Source organism: Schistocerca americana, chromosome 11 (genome assembly GCF_021461395.2).
Source record: "Schistocerca americana isolate TAMUIC-IGC-003095 chromosome 11, iqSchAmer2.1, whole genome shotgun sequence".
NCBI classification, from domain to species: domain Eukaryota; kingdom Metazoa; phylum Arthropoda; class Insecta; order Orthoptera; family Acrididae; genus Schistocerca; species Schistocerca americana.
The window spans coordinates 164,298,809-164,319,476 of NC_060129.1; the positions used below are offsets into that span (position 1 = coordinate 164,298,809).

The following is a 20,668-nucleotide window of genomic DNA, read 5'->3' on the forward strand; positions in this document are numbered from 1 at the left end:
GGCCGCACTCTGATGATGATGTTTAGTTTGTGGGGCGCTCAACTGCGTGGTTATCAGCGCCCGTACAATTTCCCCAACCTTTGCTCAGTCCATTTTCGCCACTTTCCTGGATGATGATGAAATGATGAGGACAACACAAACACCCAGTCATCTTGAGGCAGGTGAAAATCCCTGACCCCGCCGGGAATCGAACCCGGGACCCCGTGCTCGGGAAGCGAGAACGCTACCGCGAGACCACGAGCGGCGGACGCGGCCGCACTCTGTATGATCTCATTCCTTTCCCCCATCTGCTCCTATTCCTCGAACATATCCGCATCCTCTGCACCTCCCGCCGTCTTGAACCCCCTCATCCCCTGGTTGCTCCTCTCCTCTCCCATCCCCGCCCCCTGCCACGTCTTCACCGTTGTGTCCCCCCTACCCTCCATCTCTACACCCTACATCTCCTTTCCAAAGGTGGCTTCCGTCAACTACCCCTCCCAGACGATGCCCTCTCTCCCTCCATTTATCCTTCCTATAAACTCTGATCCTCACTCCCCCTCCTTTCCTCTGTCCTTTCCCTGGGCTCTCTCTTCCCCCCCTTCCATCCTGTTTTCTCCCCACTAAACCTCTCCCTACCTCCCTTCTCCCCCCCAAGTCCTTTTGTATTCCCCTCCTCTGCCTACCCCACTCCCTGTCGCCTCTGCCCCCCACCCCTCTTATGGGTCCTCATCCTCCATCAGCTCCTTTCCCGGTTTCCCCCTTCGCTTTTACTCTCCTTTGCCCCCTTTTTTGTTTTCCCATCTTCTGTCCAGTTTCCCCCCCACCTGCTCTCGACTGTGGTATGTCACATTTGCCGACTTTTTAGTGCAGTGTTCCAGTGACTGTACAGTGTTGTTTGTCTTTCTCCTGTTGCGAACAGAAACCATGCTGTCGCTAGGTGTGAATTTTATGTCTTCTGCGAACAGAATCCAGACTGTCGCCGTGTTTTTTGTCTGTCTATTGTTTTACCTGTCTGCTTCGTATGTATTTTATTAGCATCATCATCCCTCTGCTGTTTGTTTTAAGTTCCACGATTTCTTTTCGCCATGTTACTCTTTATGTCTCCGATTTTATCGCCTGTTTTTCATTATTTGTTCTCTTGAACTTTCTCGTAAAATCTGCAGGCTGAAGAGCGGCATACTAAACTGCTGCCAGCCCGCCCCCTTCGGGGGGAATTGAAATTCAATAAAGAAAAAATAAAAAAAAACGCACTCTGAGGCGACGAGAGAAGAGTTGTCGTCCACGGCCGAGAAGGGAGCGTCGAGCAAGGCGGCAGTCAGCATCGCTCTCCGGGGGACAGAGAGTTGCGGCAGTCCAGCGAGCACACACCAGCTCCGGGAGCAGTGCTCCGGTTTGTGGACGTGGCGTGGGTCGTATTTTGGCGCCGTATAGTTTGCTCGGTACGCATCTGCTGCTCCCTTATGCCCACGTGTGTTGTTCTGTCCGTATGTGCACTGAAAAGGTTACGCTGCGGCTGGAACAGTGGCTTGTGCTTTACGTTCGTGCACCCTGACTCATTTGTTTTGCTGCACGTAGCTGTAATTTCAGAGATTTTTTTTTTTCGTCGCGATTGTCTTAGCACGGTGGTGCCTAGTACCCGAGAACAAGACAGCTAACGTGTGACCTGTTGTTTTGGGTTTTGGAGTCCTGTTTGGGCAACCTAGTTATCACGCACACAAATGTATTGCTGCTGAGTGAGGTTAGCCCTAATCTTGTGAAACCAGTGTGCGATTTGCAGGGGGGGATGGGGGGATTTCCCCCCCGCCCACCCCCTGCATCAGGCCATCCCCTCCTCTGGTTTTAGTTTATGTATCCCAACCTGGGACGTTTATTTCCCACGCACTGGAGTAAAACTTTACATATAATTTAAATTTGTGGAGCCGAACACTGAAAGTTTTTAATAAGTCTTACTATTAACACTATTAATATGTTTCAGTTTTCTATCATCAGAATAAGTACAACTGTTCACAAATGTGCTTCTACGTTTTGAATTCCCCTCGTATATCTGTACCCGCATGTAGATGATTTTGTAAATAAGCTTTACCTATAACGTACTTTTAAAGATATAACAAGGGATGGCTTTTCTGATAATGCATACGTTCAGTAGTGAGTTTCGGCATTAACATCTACTTATAAATAGCTGTTTAACCATGCGTAACACCACAGTCCAAGCTAGTAACATATATAATTCTACTAACCCCCTAAGACATCCCCCCCACTGGTAACAGCACAAATCGCACCCTGTGTGAAACTGAGCTTTCAGTGACTGGCTCGTGTGCAAATTAATAAATTTAACCTTTGTGGTGTGTTTTTGCTTTAAACGGTGAATTTCTCGTCATTCATTTGTGTATGTTTCGCCATTAATAACTGTAAGATAGGAAGGTCTTGAAGGGCTTGCATATCGTGACTGTATTTTTGGCAACTGTTTAATTTGATTTCTTGTTTATCGGTCTGGTGAAAACTTATGCCAAATTTACTAATTTCCGCCTGTTGTCCGGAAGTTGGTTTGAAGGTAAATCCGTGGGTAAATCTTTACTGGACCCAACTGTTAACTGATCTTGCGTTGAACTAATGCCATTCTTAAATCGTTTCTTGTGTGCTACAAATTGTATTACCATAGACAAGGAGACATGGCACATTCTGTGGTCGAGGGGTAGGCACGGTTGCTGCTTTGCGCGTGGCGTCTTGTCGCTCCCTATCATTTCCCGCGTTAGTACGGGCGGCGTGAGATTTGTTTGCTCGCTTCAGGGAGTTTCGTAAGGAGTACGCCGACTTTGTCACTGTTACTCCTGTGTTGCTGTCGGTCGCTTACCGAAACGTTAGTCTGTTTTGGCACGGTGGCCACTGGGCCGTGACGATGTCAGTTGATGACCAGCGGTGGGGCGGTCGTCCGCTCTGAGTCGCTTGGACTTGGCAGTTACCTGCTGTTTTTTTTTTTTTTCCCCAGCAGTCTACTGACTGGTTTGATGCGGCCCGCCACGAATTCCTTTCCTGTGCTAACCTCTTCATCTCAGAGTAGCACTTGCAACCTACGTCCTCAATTATTTGCTTGACGTATTCCAATCTCTGTCTTCCTCTACAGTTTTTGCCCTCTACAGCTCCCTCTAGTACCATGGAAGTCATTCCCTCATGTCTTAGCATATGTCCTATCATCCTGTCCTTTCTCCTTATCAGTGTTTTCCACATATTCCTTTCCTCTCAGATTCTGTGTAGAACCTCCTCATTCCTTACCTTATCAGTCCACCTAATTTTCAACATTCGTCTACAGCACCACATCTCAAATGCTTCGATTCTCTTCTGTTCCGGTTTTACCACAGTCCATGTTTCACTACCATACAATGCTGTACTCCAGACGTACATCCTCAGAAATTTCTTCCTAAAATTAAGGCCGGTATTTGATATTAGTAGACTTCTCTTGGCCAGAAATGCCTTTTTTGCCATAGCGAGTCTGCTTTTGATGTCCTCCTTGCTCCGTCCGTCATTGGTTATTTTACTGCCTAGGTAGCAGAATTCCTTAACTTCATTGACTTCGTGACGATCAATCCTGATGTTAAGTTTCTCGCTGTTCTCATTTCTACTACTTCTCATTACCTTCGTTTTTCTCCGATTTACTCTCAAACCATACTGTGTACTCATTAGACTGTTCATTCCGTTCAGCAGATCATTTAATTCTTCTTCACTTTCACTCAGGATAGCAATGTCATCAGCGAATCGTATCATTGATATCCTTTCACCTTGTATTTTAATTCCACTCCTGAACCTTTCTTTTATTTCCATCATTGCTTCCTCGATGTACAGATTGAAGAGTAGGGGCGAAAGGCTACAGCCTTGTCTTATACCGTTCTTAATACGAGCACTTCGTTCTTGATCGTCCACTCTTATTATTCCCTCGTTGTTGTACATATTGTATATGACCCGTCTCTCCCTATAGCTTACCCCTACTTTTTTCAGAATCTCGAACAGCTTGCACCATTTTATATTGTCGAACGCTTTTTCCAGGTCGACAAATCCTATTAAAGTGTCTGGTTAACCAGATCAAACTTGTTTATTTGCTGTAAATTCCTAAGTAGTTTGTGAGAAAAGTTGTAACTCAGCTGTTCATGATTTTACACAATTCAAGCATTTTGGTAAGGCAGTTTCCTATCTACACTCCTGGAAATGGAAAAAAGAACACATTGACACCGGTGTGTCAGACCCACCATACTTGCTCCGGACACTGCGAGAGGGCTGTACAAGCAATGATCACACGCACGGCACAGCGGACACACCAGGAACCGCGGTGTTGGCCGTCGAATGGCGCTAGCTGCGCAGCATTTGTGCACCGCCGCCGTCAGTGTCAGCCAGTTTGCCGTGGCATACGGAGCTCCATCGCAGTCTTTAACACTGGTAGCATGCCGCGACAGCGTGGACGTGAACCGTATGTGCAGTTGACGGACTTTGAGCGAGGGCGTATAGTGGGCATGCGGGAGGCCGGGTGGACGTACCGCCGAATTTCTCAACACGTGGGGCGTGAGGTCTCCACAGTACATCGATGTTGTCGCCAGTGGTCGGCGGAAGGTGCACGTGCCCGTCGACCTGGGACCGGACCGCAGCGACGCACGGATGCACGCCAAGACCGTAGGATCCTACGCAGTGCCGTAGGGGACCGCACCGCCACTTCCCAGCAAATTAGGGACACTGTTGCTCCTGGGGTATCGGCGAGGACCATTCGCAACCGTCTCCATGAAGCTGGGCTACGGTCCCGCACACCGTTAGGCCGTCTTCTGCTCACGCCCCAACATCGTGCAGCCCGCCTCCAGTGGTGTCGCGACAGGCGTGAATGGAGGGACGAATGGAGACGTGTCGTCTTCAGCGATGAGAGTCGCTTCTGCCTTGGTGCCAATGATGGTCGTATGCGTGTTTGGCACCGTGCAGGTGAGCGCCACAATCAGGACTGCATACGACCGAGGCACACAGGGCCAACACCCGGAATCATGGTGTGGGAAGCGATCTCCTACACTGGCCGTACACCACTGGTGATCGTCGAGGGGACACTGAATAATGTACGGTACATCCAAACCGTCATCGAACCCATCGTTCTACCATTCCTATATCGGCGAGGGAACTTGCTGTTCCAACAGGACAATGCACGTCCGCATGTATCCCGTGCCACCCAACGTGCTCTAGAAGGTGTAAGTCAACTACCCTGGCCAGCAAGATCTCCGGATCTGTCCCCCATTGAGCATGTTTGGGACTGGATGAAGCGTCGTCTCACGCGGTCTGCACGTCCAGCACGAACGCTGGTCCAACTGAGGCGCCAGGTGGAAATGGCATGGCAAGCCGTTCCACAGGACTACATCCAGCATCTCTACGATCGTCTCCATGGGAGAATAGCAGCCTGCATTGCTGCGAAAGGTGGATATACACTGTACTAGTGCCGACATTGTGCATGCTCTGTTGCCTGTGTCTATGTGCCTGTGGTTCTGTCAGTGTGATCATGTGATGTATCTGACCCCAGGAATGTGTCAATAAAGTTTCCCCTTCCTGGGACAATGAATTCACGGTGTTCTTATTTCAATTTCCAGGAGTGTATGTTTCATTTAAACGAGAATTATTTATTGGGGTTATTCACCTGTTGAAGCTTAACATAAAATTTGTAACTTAGCTTTCATGATTTTAATTTCAGCATTCTTGTAAAGCAGTCCATTATCTACGTTTTATTGATTGGTAATTCTTGATCGGTGTTATTCAATGGTTGAAGGTCAACATATGTTTGTAACCAAGTTTATATGTCCTTGTTTAATTCAGATTTGTTAAGAGCCTTTATTGCTGGAAGATCATTAAAGCTTGGCTGCTTGTAATTGTGAATACTGTTGTCTATGTTGTGGGCTACCCTTCCACTTCCACAGCCAAGCTGTCCTATCAACCAGTACAGGGAGTTCCAGCAAATTTCACGATTCCCGGCCGCAGACGTGCGTACAACGGACGTAGCCGATGCTCGAGCTGTCGCGATGAGAGTAGCGGGTATCTTTAGCTGCCGCGCCGCACCTCGCCTAACATGGCGGTCGTTATTAATTTGGGCGGATTAGCGTAGGCGCACGCGAAGCGCGCTTTCGCGCTAAATGCGGCCGGCGAGTGTAGAGTCCGCGCGGTTGGTTAACCGGCGAAGCGTCCGGAAGTTCGCGGCTCGGCGCGTCACGTCGCTTCTCCGTTCATTAGGGCGGCTGCGCCTGCAGCGGCGCGGAGCGTGGTATTTATAGACGCCGCCCGGTGGAGTGGAGTGGGGGCACCCAGTCTAGCATTGTGCGCGCTGCTATAGCACGGCCGGCAGATTAGAGTAAGCGCGGGGGGGGGGGGGGGGGGGGAGAGTGGGGGAGCGGTGGGTAAGGGGGGGGGGAGTGTTTTTTCGGGCAGCAGTCCCGCGCCGCATTTAACTCGCGGCAGCTGTGGTCAAAACAGACACGGCGCAGCAGACTCTGGCGGTACACCTGCTGCTGGTCCGTGCGGGGGGGTGTAGCGTGTTAGTGTGCGTCACACCTGCGCCGAGGCAGCGGCTGGAGTCTCCAGAGGCCGCTGAAGACGAGCGAGTCATGGATGACGACGAACACCACCCGGAGCTGGAGAACATGGCGCGCTTGGTGAGTCGTCATCGCTTCCGTTCATTAACCCTTAACCCTTTCGTGAACCGTGGGAAACATGCTTCCCACTACAATGAACACGCTCCTAGTGAAACCTTCCCGACTCCACTATATCTCTTTTGTTACTACGCAACCTTCCATTTTACAATAAACTGTGAAACCTTTTCTTAGGATTTGTATCTCTTGCTTAATAATAACAAATGAAATCTTCCCTTTGAAATTTATTCTCTTTCTCAATCTCCTCATACAAATTTAATTGCTGCTTATTAAAAGTGATTTTCTGATTATTTCGACGAAACATACAATGTGTCGTCGTCGTGTAGCCCTCAGTCCTTACCTGCAATAACCCAAAACTGTTCATTACCTTTTTTACTGTTACTGGATCGCCATCTGACAGCTACATCGAACTGCAACATGAATATACTTACTCTGTTTTAATACACTCTATTAGCCGCTAGTGGGCTTTCATAATAAGTGGCTCTATTTATTACCAAAGCTGACGTTATTCTTTAGTAGCAAAGTTGACGTTATTCTTTAATTAATTTGACTGAAGTTACGTAATTCATAGTTAAACTTTTTCTTGACAACAATAAAATTTTGCAAAGTTTCACGTTGATGGTTTTTGGGATGGATTATAATTAGGAATGCAGTATTGCTGGCAAAAGTTAATTATATTCTGAATGAAATGATTTTACAAACGTTCAAATGGGACTTACTTTTTACAATAATCTTACAACTAGCGATGCGCAAACATTCCTTCAGTAGTCTAGAGTTTCTAAAAAAATTAATTCAATAATATTAGTTCCTCTTATGATAATAGTTAGCTGATGTCTCTGTACATCCGTTTATAATCTCCTGTAAACCACAGCTGGTGGCTGGCAGGCACACCGCTCCTCTCAACCTCTCGCTTCAGACCTGCTACCGACTCGCTTCACTTCTCGCTTACTACTGACTTCCTACGAACGCTAAATTGTTGTCTCTCACGCCAACAATGCTTTCTGGTGCAGACAATGCCCGCTACCATTACAAAATGTATCAATGCGCGGCCTTTCCCGCTCTTTTCTTAAAATGTATCCGTATGCGGGTCCTCCCGCCCTTTTTAAAGTTATATCAACAATACTTTGGTGCAGATATTCCCTGCTACCACAGTTATTTCCAACATGACAAATATTAATTATTCCTACTTAATCCTATTGATATAATATAAACATCTTTCATAAATTGTGGTTTGACAGTAGACAATAGAAATATACACGTCTTACACTAGTCCCGTGGGATTCACAGTTCCCCCCTCTGTACGGTGCTACCACCTAGTGAACAGTGTAGGGTACTGTGATAACGTAGATTTTCCCGGCATATCAAATACTGATGATTTTCACGGGTTTGCAGCCGGGTTCCATCCTCCTGACGACAACGCGATATTTCGGCGGACCATCTGGCCGCCATCTTCAGGTGATGATTGAGTGCACAATCACATTTTAACTGCCTTCATCCACAAATCAAATTTACGATGGAAATTGGGGAAAAATATGGCAAATTACCTTGTTTGGATGTCTTAGTACATGAGAAAGAATATGGGACTTTGGGACACAGTGTATACCGAAGACCTACGCATATGGACCTCTACCTCCATGCCACAAGTTGTCATCCGCAACATCAATGCTTGGGAGTTTTACGCACACTGGTCAAGAGGGCTTACGCTGCTTCGGATTCCGATAACTTGAAACAGGAGTTGGATCACCTTAAGGTTGTTTTCAGGCAGAATGGGTGTTCTGATCGCCAAATCTGATCTTTTCAATTTGGACCCCCCACGAGAACCAACGGTGGACACTTCCAAATTAGTTGCTTTTTTACCCTTCGTGGGAAGTATTTCTTCGAAAATTTCGAGAATACTCAGGAAGTATGATACTAAAAGCATCCTTATGCCTTTGGCCAAAACTAGATCCCTTCTGGCATCGGTTAAAGATGATTTGGGACTGAGGAAGCCTGGGGTATACAAGATCCCCTGTCACTGCGGAAAGGCCTACATTGGACAGACTGATCGTACAGTTCAAGATCGATGTGTGGAACATCAACGGCATACACGTCTGCTCCAGCCGGAAAAATCAGCCGTTGCTGAACACTGTCTTAATGAAGGGCACAATATGTCGTATAACGAGACGCAAATTATTGCCTCGGCTTCCCATTACTAGGATTGCGTATTGAAAGAATCAATTGAAATACGTCTGTCTGATGATATTATTAATAGAGATAAATGTTTTCCTTTAAGTAAGACGTGGAATCCTATTTTATCACAGATAAAACAACAACGGTCTGGTTTCCGACCGGCTGCATTTTAATTCTGCGATTCCTCGCTTTTGACAGTTTTCACCGCTGGCGCTGCTGCAATTCTTCGCCTCACAGGGGGCAGCTCTTCCGTTGCTCACACACGCGCAACTGCCAGTACCCGCGGTATAAAGGAGCCGCAGAATCTGAGGTCTCTTTTGCCCCCCCCCCCTCCAAATTCTATAAGTCCCTCCGGATCCTTGGGCGTCATGCACTCCGCCTCGCCTTCCGTATACGCCTCTCGTCCCCCACGCGGATCCTCTATGATCTCATTCCTTTCCCCCATCTGCTGCTATTCCTCGAACATATTCGCATCCTCTACACCTCCCGCCGCTTAGAACCCCCTCACCCCCTGGTTGCTCCTCTCCTCTCCCATCCCCACCACCTGTCACATCTTCACTGTTGTGTCCCCCCTACCCTCCATCTCTACACCCTACATCTCCTTTCCCAAGGTGGCTTCCATAAACCCCCTCCTGGATGATGCACTCTCTCCCTCCATTTATCCCTCCTATCAACTCTGATCCTCACTCCCCCTCCTTTCCTCTGTCCTTTTCCTGGGCTCCCTCTCCCCCCTTCCATCCTCTTCCTTCCCCACCTCCCCTCTCTTTGCCCCCTTCTCTCCCCCGAGTCCTTTTACATTTCCCTCCTCGGCCTCCTCTCATTCCCTCTCGCGTCTGCCCTTCTCCCCCTTTATTAGTCCTCTCCCTCCTTGGTTCCCCCCTTTTCCTCTCCTCCCTCCTTGTTTTTCCCCCTCCCCCAGGGCCCCCCCTTCTGCCTTTGGCCCGGGAGTGCCATATTTGTGCCGCCATTTTCGTGCAGTGTTTTACCATGTGTGCTTTTTCAGTGAGTGTTCCGTGTTGGGTCTTTTGGGAAGTGTAGCGAACAGCCATCATACTGTCACTGGGTGTGATTTTTTATCTCTTGCGAACAGAAACCAGATTGTCGCCCTGTTTTTTAGTTGTGTGTCTACTATGTTACTTGTCTGATTCCTGTGTATTTTATCAACATTGCCAACCCCTTTTGCTTTCTGTTTTAACTTTCCGCATTTTTACGCCATTTTACACTTTAAGTCACCATTTTATCGCCTGTTTTTCCTTGTTTCTTTCTTTTTTTTTTTAAAAAAAAAAGTCTGCAGGCTGTAGAGTAACGTACTAAGCTGCTGCCAGCCCGCCCCCTTCGGGGGGAATTGAAAATCAATAAAGAAAAAAAAATGAGGTCTCTTCAGTTCCGGCGTGACTGTGCACTCAATCATCACCTGAAGATGGCGGCCACATGGTCCGCCGAAATATCGTGTTGTCGTCAGGGCAATGGAACCCAGCTGCAAAGCCGTGAAAATCATCAGTATAGGGTACTACTTCCAATGGGAAGTTCCCGCCGTTTTTGCTGTACCTTCGCGCAGAGGCATTGTATAGCTGAGGGTTGCTCTGTAGAGGAGCCTTTCAGTGCTGTTCGCGTGACATTTTGTGATTTTTTTCCTCAAAGCTATAGTATAAGGTAAATACTTTTGATTTACCCAAATTTATGAAGGAAAACGAAAATTGGAAAGAGGAGAATTCCAGTTTGAAACAAAAGGAGCCATTTATGCAGTGAAATGGATGGATAACCGTCCAGTCACTTTCCTGTCCTGAGTTCATGAGCCATGAGAAATACCCACAGTGAAAAGGAAAATCAAGGATGGTACTAGCAAAGAGATTTCTCGTACTGAAATTGTGGCAGAATACAACAAAATAATGGGTGGTGTCGATAAGTTTGATCAATTACGAGAAAGGTATGCTATTGGCAGACGTTCTGTAAAATGGTGGCACAGAATATTTTATTTCCTGGTGGACGTTGCTGCAGTGAACAGTTTTATCCTGTGGAAAATAAGTAAAAGAGAAAGTGGACAGCATCATCAGCTCACATACAGGATCCATCTAGCCAGACAATTGATCGCTGGCTTCTCATCCCGAAAAAGGCGTGGACAAAAATCTGTCTTTCTGGCAAAAAGGGGTAAAGTACCTGAAGATTTTCGTCATGTGGCTGTAGGGGAGCATCAACCCATTTTAAGAGAAACCTACTGGACGTGCCGTCACTGTAGTACCAAAGCTGCGGAAAAGAGCACTCGCTGTGTTTGTACCTATCGTCAAATACCACTTTGCATAGACCCATGTTTCAGAAAATTTCATGGCAAGTAATTGTGAACAATCATTGTAACAAGAGAAGTAAATTTATCAAATAAATATGACATATATTGAAAAGGTTGTTTTTGTCATTTGACTCCAAGGAAGGGCAGTGGGAAGAATACTTCCCACATTTTGTGTGACCTCACTTTCACAGTTGGAGCAAATTTGATATTCTATATGATAAATATACCTATCTGTTAACTACTGTCTGCTCTCCATTCATTTAAAAAAACTACTTAATAATTTTGCCCACGAAAGGGTTAAATCACGAGGTGTGGTTCCTCTGACCGCGCGAAAGTTTTCGAACTCTTTATCCTCCAAGGTCAGTTATGGCGGAATACTACCGGCTGATCAAAAAATTCAGTATAAATTTGAAAACTGAATATGTCACGGAATAATGTAGATAGAGAGGTACAAATTGACACACATGCTTCGAATGACATGGGGTTTTATTAGAACAAAAAAGAATACAAACGTTCAAAAAATGTCCGACAGATGGCGCTTCATCCGATCAGAATAGCAATAATTAGCATAACAAAGTAAGACAAAGCAAAGATGATGTTCTTTACAGGAAATGCTCAATGTGTCCACCATCATTCCTCGACAATAGCTGTAGTCGAGGAATAATGCTGTGAACAGCACTGTAAAGCATGTCCGGAGTTATGGTGAGGCATTGTTGTCTTTCAGCATCCCTAGAGATGTCGGTCGATCACGATACACTTGCGATTTCAGGTAACCCCAAAACCAATAATCGCACGGACTGAGGTCTGGGGACCTGGGAGGCCAAGCATGACGAAAGTGGCGGCTGAGCACACGATCATCACCACACGACGCGCGCAAGGGAAGGGATTTTTCACGCGTCTAGCAATATGGGGTGGAGCGCCTGGTTCTAATAAAACCCCATGTCATTCCAAAAATGTGTGTCAGTTTTTATCTCTCTATCTACATTATTCCGTGGTTTATTAACTTTTCAAATTTATACTGACTTTTTGATCACCCGGTACTTTACTCCCCCTACCCTACTTAAATTGCCCACTCTACAATATTTTGTTCAAATATGGCTCTGAACACTATGGGACATAACTTCTGAGGTCATGAGTCTCATAGAACTTAGAACTACTTAAACCTAACTAAGGACACCACACACATCCATGCCTGACGCAGGATTCGAACCTGCGACCGCAGCGGTCTCGCGGTTCCAGACTGTAGCGCCTAGAACCGCACGGCCAATCCGGCCGGCAATATTTTGTTGTTGGTTGCCTTATCGCCTTCTTTTCTCGTTACTAACACATGGTACTGACATGTGTAGAGTTATCCTAGACTCCGGCTCGTGAACTATGTACATGTTTCCTTCAGCAGAGCATAAAATGTGTTCACAGGAATGTGTCAGTTTTAACGATCGTAAGTTTGATTAAAATTGTTAAGTGGTGGGTGGAGGAAGAGGTCAGTGATATAGTTAAAAAAATAGATGCAAACGATGACGATTGTACAGTAGAGAATGATCACAGTTCTGCTAATGGAGAATCATTCAGAGGGGCTTGCTGTTTCTCCAATAAAATACTTAAAGTGTTAGTTAAAATCAAATGCGATCTGACTGGCGACAAGGAAAAATAAAGATCTCAGAATTCAATGTCGTGGCTGGCCGGTGTGGCCGAGCGGTTCTAGACGCTACAGTCTGGAACCGCGCGACCGCTACTGTCGCAGGTTCGAATCCTGCCTCGGGCATGGATGTGTGTGATGTCCTTAGGTTAGTTAGGTTTAAGTAGTTCTAAGTTCTAGGAGACTGATGACCTTAGAAGTTAAGTCCCATAGTGCTCAGAGCCATTTTGAAGGTGGAAAAGCGTGGTGCCAGCAGTCTCTCTGGCAGACTTGTTACATTTTTAAGCGTTCTGCCAAAAAACAATCGCAGTCCTTTGTTTGCTGTCCCCACAACATTATCTATGTGATCGTTTCAACTTATTCGTAATGGTGATTCTTAAATATGTAGTTGAACATAAAGCCTTTAGATCTGCGTGATTTATCATGTACCCGAAATTTAGCGGATTCCTTTTGGTAATCCTGTGGCTGAATTCACACTTTTCATAATTTAGTCAACTTCCATTTTTCGCACCATAGAGATGTTGTTGTTGCAGTCTACAGTCCAGAGACGGATTTGATGCAGCTCTCCATGCTACATTTTCCTGTGCAAGCCTTCATCTCTGAGTAACTACTGCAACCTACATCCTTCTCAATCTGCTCTCGGTCCCCCTCTACGATTTTTACCCTCCACGCTTCCCTCTAGAACTAAATTGGTGATCCCTTTCTTCTAGTCAAGTTGTGCTACAAATTCCTCTTATCCCAAAGTCTACTGAGTACCTCCTCGTTAGTTGCATGATCTACCCATCTTATCTTCAGCATTTTTCTGTAGCACCACATTTCGAAAGCCTCTATTCTCTTTTTGTCTAAACTATTTATCGTCCATGTTTCACTTCCATTTATGGCTACATTACACACAAATATTTTCAGAAAGGACTTCCTGATACTTTATACTCGATGTTAACAAATTTCTCTTCTTCAGAAACGCTTTCATTGCCATACCCAGTCTACGTTTTATGTCCTCCCTACTTCGACCATCATCAGCTATCTTGCTCCACAAATAGCAAAACTCATCTACTGCTGTAAGTGTGTCATTTCCTAATCAAATTTCCTCACCATCAGCAAATTTAATCCGGCTACATTCCATTATCCTAGTTTTACTCCTGTTGATGTTCATCTTATTGCCTTCTTTCAAGACACTGTCCATTCCATTCAACTGCTCTTGCAAGTCCTTTGCTGTCTCTGACAGGATTACAATGTCATCGGCGAACCTCAAAGATTTTATTTTTCTCCATAGATTTTAATTTCTAATCCAGATTTTTCTTTTGTTTTCTTCACTGCTTGCTCAATATACAGGTTGAATAATATCGTGGATACCCTACAACCCTGTCTCACTCCCTTCCCAACCACTGCTTCCCTTTCGTACCCCTCGACTCATAACTGCCATCTGGTTTCTGTACAAATTATAAATAGCCTTTCACTCGCTGTATTTGACCCCTGCCACCATCAGAATTTGAAAGAGAATATTCTAGTCAACATTGTCAAAACCTTTCTCTAAGTCTACAAATCTCAAAAACGTAGGTTTGCCTTTCCTTAATCCATCTTTTGAGGTAAGTAGGGTCAGTATTTCCTTGTGTGTTCCAACATTTCTGTGGAATCCAAACTGATCTTCCCCAAGGCTGGCTTCTACCAGTTTTTCCATTCGTCTGTAAAGAATTCGTGTTACTATTTTGCAGCCATGACTGATTAGACTGATAGTTTGGTTATTTTCACACCTATCAAACCTGCTTTCTTCGGGATTGGAATTATTATATTCTTCTTGACGTCTGAGCGTATTTCGCCTGTGTCATACATCTTGCTAACCAGATGGTAGATTTTTGTCATGGGATGCTCTCCCAAGGCTATCAATAGTTCTAATGGAATGTTGTCTTCTCCTGGGGCCTTGTTTCGACATAGGCCTTTAAGTGCTCTGTCAAATTCTTCACACAGAATCATATCTCCCATTTTACCTTCATCCACATCCTCTTCCATTTCCATAATATTGCCCTCGTATACATCGCCCTTGTATAAACTGTCTATATACTCCTTCAACCTTTCTGCCTACCCTTTTTTGCTTAGGACATGTTTTCCATCTGAGCTCTTTATATTCATACAGGTGGTTCTCTTTCCTCCAAACGTCTCTTTAATTTTCCTGTAGGCAGTATCTATCTTACCCCTAGTGATATATGCCTCTACGTCCTTGCAGGTGTCCTCTAGTCATTCCTGATTAGCCATTTTGCACCTCCCGTCGATCTCATTTTTGAGGTACATTGTCTAAATCATTTTTGAATTCATTTTGATCCTCTGATGGCTTTATGAGACGGTAAGGGACTATACCGACTACAAATAATCTAAGAGGGCTGCTCATACTGTCTTCTATGTCGTTTATGTAGATCAGGAAGAGCAGATGGACTATATCACTTCAAAGGGGAACGACAGATATTACTTATGTCCAACTCGATGACCCTCCGTCAGTTATTACGGACTCTGCCCCCTCTGACAGGAAATCACGAATCCAATGGCTCAACTAGGATGACGTTCCATAGCCAATCAATTTGATGAGAAGCTGGTTGTGAGAAACGGTGTATAAAGCCTTCTAGAAATACGGAATCCCCTCTCGATAGTGCTTATTACTTCGTGGGGATAAAAAGCTAGTTGCGTTTCATAAGAATCACGTTTTCCGAATTCATGTGGACTGTTTGTCAATAAGTCATTTTCTGCTAGGTAATTGAGAGTGCTCGAGCACAGTGTGTGTTCTAAAATCCTACCGCAAGTCGGCGTTAGGGATATGGGTGTAGTTTGCCAGATTTCTCCTATCTACTTTCTTGGGTATTGCTATGACCTGTGCAACTTTCCAGTCTTTCAGTGCGGATCTTTCGACGAGCTAGCGGTTGTACGTGACTACTATGAAAGGAGCTGTTATATCAGCATACTCTGAGGTAGACATCCTGCTGTACAGTAAGGACCAAAAGCTTTGCATTTATTAACTGATTTAACCTGGTATTTTACACCTGTCGACTTCTGTTCCTCATGTTGGCAGTTTTTCTTGATTCATATTCTGAGATAATTACTTCGTCTTCTTTGGTGCAGGAATTACAAAACTCTGTTTTTAGTAACTCTGCTTTAGTGACATCACCAATATTATCACACACAGTGAAAGTGAAACGTCCCCTTAGAAAAATTTATTGAATTACTGTGCTGGTAAACCCCTTACGTTATTTGTTTTTCAAACAGCTGAGCAGAACTGAACGTACTCAGACATTTCTCTCTTTACCTATTCTGATCAACACTAAACTGACACACAATATTTTTAGCGCAACGCACTCTGACTTTCAATAATCCCTACAAAAGAATGGCCCTGACTAACAATAACCTATACCTTTCATGAATCACTTACCCCACAAAAATCTTCATTACTCGAACTACTGCAACACAGTGAGTGCCAATACTGCCAGCTAAATAAAAGATTCTAACTGCTGAAGGCACCAACTACCGATAGGCATAGTTAGCAAGTGAAAGAATTTGATAAAGAACAAACAATGTATTTACCTTAATAGTGTTCAGTAGTCATAATATAAATACATCAGTTCATGACATCCAGTCTTACAAATTTACTGTCTCTGATGGACACACGTCCAGATCATCCACTCTCAAAACTCCGCCATCTGTCTCCCCACATCGACCACTGCTGGCGGCTCACCTCCAACTGCGCAACGCTACGCGCTGTTAACAGCCAACTGCTCAACACTACAATAGCGACTATTTCAACAATGCCCACCAGCCACAGACTGCACACAGAACAGCCAGTGATTTTCATACAGAGCACTAGGTGAGGTTACGAACATAAAAACCTACATAGCCTACTTACAAAAGTATTTTTTGCACTTTGCCGCTGGCAGGGGCGCATCCTGGATCTCGGTGAGGGGGGGGGGGGGCAATTTTTTTGGTACCTGCCTTCAAAAACATTAATTACAAATACTCTATACGCGCGCGCTGTGTGTTTAATGAAATAACTTACTGTATTACCCAAAAAATATTCTTCAAATACGACATGTGCACTTGAAAAACTCTGTGTTTGTCTGCTAATGTAAAATAATCTATAAAAATGATAATGTTCATTTGTTTCCATTCTTAAATCTTCGAAATCAGTTCACCATTTGCTTTCATTTGACAGAATGTTGCCATCGAATTCGCACATGTGTTTATACGCAGCAATGACGATACGACTGCGAAAAGTTATGATAGGGTATTTGACTGTGTTCAGGAAATCATCTTATATTGTTAATTACGTCATTTTATGCTCATAATAAACTGTTTTTCCTCATGAATGTAAATATTAACAATAAGAAATTTCTTTCTTTCTTCTTGTAAAAAATAAGAAATAAAATAAAAATGCAAAAGTATAAATATAATGAAATTTAATATTAAATATGTATATTCACAGTACTGCTCTTACATCTTAAATTCTTATATCCTTCTACGAACAATTTTTGAAAATCTTGTAATTACTTTTTCTAGTCTACAGGAATCTGGTAATGAATATGCATAAGTGCAAGACCAAGGAGGCAGTTTTCATTCATCGATGTTCTTAAATAAGTTTGCAGGTGCCGCAAGTAAAACATACTAGATAGGCCGACGTAATCAGCCCCTAAAGCAGTCGGAAAAAAAGATCGGTCACGCACCAGGGAGGGGGGGGGGCGCGCAATTTGCCATATTGCCCCCCCTCTCCGCCCCCCCTCCTCCGACCCCTCCTTGGATTCGCCCATGGCCGCTGGTATACTTTACGTACGACCGCATTCTCTTTGGATTTTCTGTCAGATTTCGAAACAAAGTCACGTCGTGGAAAATATTAAAAGCATCTCGCATTGAACTTCGCCCTAGATTTCGAGCGTCTGTAAAAGTCAAGCAATCTGGGGAATCTACGATCTTTCATTTTCGGCATGCTTTTTTCGTTGCTTCTGCAACAGTGTCCTGACCTGTTTTATGTACCATGGGGGATCGGTACCCCGTCCTCTTAATTTATGTGGTATATATACCGAAGCGCCAAGGAAAATGGTACACCTGCCTAACATCGTGTAGGGCCCCCGCGAGCACGCAGAAGTGCCGCAACACGGCGTGTCATGGACTCGACTAATGTCTGAAGTATTGCTGGGAACTGACACCATGAATCCTGCAGAGCTGTCCATAAATCCGTAAGTATACGAGAGGGTGGAGATCTCTTATCAACAGCATGTTGCAAAGTACTCCAGATATGCTCAATAATGTTAGTGTCTGGGGAGTTTGGTGCCCAGCGGAAGTGTTTAAACTCAAAAGAGTCTTCATGGAGCCACTCTATAGCAATTCTGGACGTATGGGGTGTCGCATTGACCTGCTGGATTTGCCCAAATCCGTCGGAATGCATGATGGACACGAATGGATGCTTACTTACGTGTCACCTGTCAGTCATACCTAGACGTATCAGGGGTCCCATATCACTCCAACTGCACACACCCCACACAATTACAGAGCCTCCACCAGCTTGAACAGTCCCCTGCTGACATGTGGGTTCCATGGGTTCATGAGGTTGTCTCCCTATCCGTACACGTCCATTCGCTCGTTACAATTTGAAACGAGACTCGTCCGACCAGCCAAAAGGTTTCCAGTCATCAACAGTCCAATGTCGGTGTTGACGGGCCCAGGCGAGGCGCAAAGATTTGTGTCTCGCAGTCATCAACGGTACACGAGTGGACCTTCGGCTGCGAAAGCCTGTATCGATGATGTTCCGTTGAATGGTTCTCTCGCTGACACTTGTCGATGCTCGAGCATTGAAATCTGCACAAATTTGCGGAAGGGTTGCACTTCTGTCACGTTGAAAGATCCTCTCCAGACGTCGTTGGTGCCGTTCTTGCAGGATCTTTTTTCGGCCGCAGCGATGTCGGAGATTTGAAGTTTTACCCGATTCCTGATATTCACGGTACACTCGTGAAATGATGGTACGGGAAAATCCCCACTTCATCACCACCTCGGAGAGTCTGTGTCCCATCGCCCGTGAGCCGACTATAACACCACATTCAGACCCGCTTAAATCTTGATAAACCGCCACTGTAGCAACAGTAACTGATGTAACAACGGCCCCAGAAAGTTGCTATCTTACACAGGCGTTGCCGACCACAACGCCGTATTGTGCCTGTGTACATGTCTCTGTACTCGAATATTCATTACTATATTAATTTTTTCGGCGCTTCAGTGTGTCTCAATTGCGGTCGGTACTGTTTCTTCGACTTTAAACCACATTTGGTCTATGCTTAACAGTAAGTTTGGAAGGAGTGGAGACTGTCTCTTAGGAATGTGTCAAGCGCTCTTTTATCTGCCTTTTTTAGATATATGTATTGTGAAACTTCCTGGCAGATTAAAACTGTGTGCCGGACTCGAACTCGGGACCTTTGCCTTTCGTGGGCAAGTGCTCTCTGTTTCTGTGAAGTTTGGAAGGTGGAGACGAGGTACTGGCAGAACTGAAGCTGTGAGGACGGGTCGTGAGTCGTGCTTGGGTAGCTCAGTTGGTAGAGCACTTGCCTGCGAAAGGCAAAGGTCCCGAGTTCGAGTCTCGGTCTGGAATGCAGTTTTAATCTGCCACGAAATTTCATATCAACGCACACTCGGCTGCAGAGTGAATATCTCATTCTGGAAACATCCCCCACGCTATGGCTAAGCCGTCTCCGCAATATCCTTTCTTTCAGGAGTGCTAGTTCTGCAAGGTTCGCAGGAGAGCTTCTGTGAAGTTTGGAAGGTAGGAGACGAGGTACTGGCGGAATTAAAGCTGTGAGGACGGGGTGTGAGTCGTGCTTGGGGAGCTCAGTTGCTAGAGCACTTGCCTGCGAGAGGCAAAGGTCCCGAGTTCGAGTCTCGGTCGGGCACACAGTTTTAATCTGCCAGGAAGTTTCATATCAACGCACACTCCGCTGCAGAGTGAAAATCTCATTCTGGATATGTATTTTGCTACAATTTTTGGTGTGTTTGGATGTCACGGTTTTCAGTGTAGATGCAAAAACCTTCCAGTCACGAATCTCTGTATCCTCATGGTGTTTCGTATTTGTTCATGATTATCTGTTTCTAAGATGTGAAGTATGTTTTCGCAACCAGTTACAATTCGAGGGGGCTCCTCAACTAATTTTCTGAGAAGGCATTCAGTACGATCACGGACGATGTTTTATGCCTACCACCTAGTTCAAACATGTATTCTCGCCGAAATTCGAGGGTAGGTTGAAGTCACCAACTACAATTGTGTGAATGGGACTGTTATTTGAAATGAGACGTAAGTTTAGTAATTCTTTTGTAATGTCATTGTCATCAGTAAGATCACCAATTCTCATCACATAGTAATGTGTTGATTGCGTTTTGCCGCTGCTGTACTTCATACACGACCAGAATCTCTTCGGGTTTTCTGCCAGGTGTCCAGAGACAATTTCATTTTCTAAGCTATTAAAAGCATCTCACATTGAAGTACGTGCTAAATTTCAAGCTTCTGTAAAAGTTCGCCAATCTTACGGGTTTGCGTCATTTCAAATTTGACATGCTATTTTTCGTTGCTGCTGCAACAGTGTTCTCATCTGTATTGTTTAAGCCGGCCGGAGTGGCCGAGCGGTTCTAGGCGCTACAGTCTGGAACCGCGCGACCGCTACGGTCGCAGGTTCGAATCCTGCCCGGGGCATGGCTGTGTGTGATGTCCTTAGGTTAGTTAGGTTTAAGTAGTTCTAAGTTCTAGGGGACTGATGACCTTAGCAGTTAAGTCCCATAGTGCTCAGAGCCATCTGAACCATTTTGTTTTGTGTAACAGGGGGAATCAGATGTCGGTTCCACTCTCACCAGGCCTGAACAGTTGCTTTTCCCGAGCTCTATATGCAAATGAAATTGGAAGAAACTGTAGTATGTGCCACTGTGAGAAGTGCCCTAAGC

The 20,668-nt window shown here is 45.2% G+C and overlaps 1 protein-coding gene across 1 annotated transcript in view; it reads left to right on the top strand.

The window, feature by feature from the left end:
• The first annotated feature begins 6,419 nt into the window (after positions 1 to 6,419).
• LOC124553913 (actin-binding Rho-activating protein-like) overlaps positions 6,420 to 20,668 on the top strand; it is a 216,670-nt gene continuing 202,421 nt past the window's right edge. Inside the window, exon 1 of the mRNA XM_047127935.1 lies at positions 6,420 to 6,635. Coding sequence (XP_046983891.1) covers positions 6,588 to 6,635 — 48 coding nt within the window. The 5' untranslated portion in view covers positions 6,420 to 6,587. The remainder of the gene's footprint in view (positions 6,636 to 20,668) is intronic.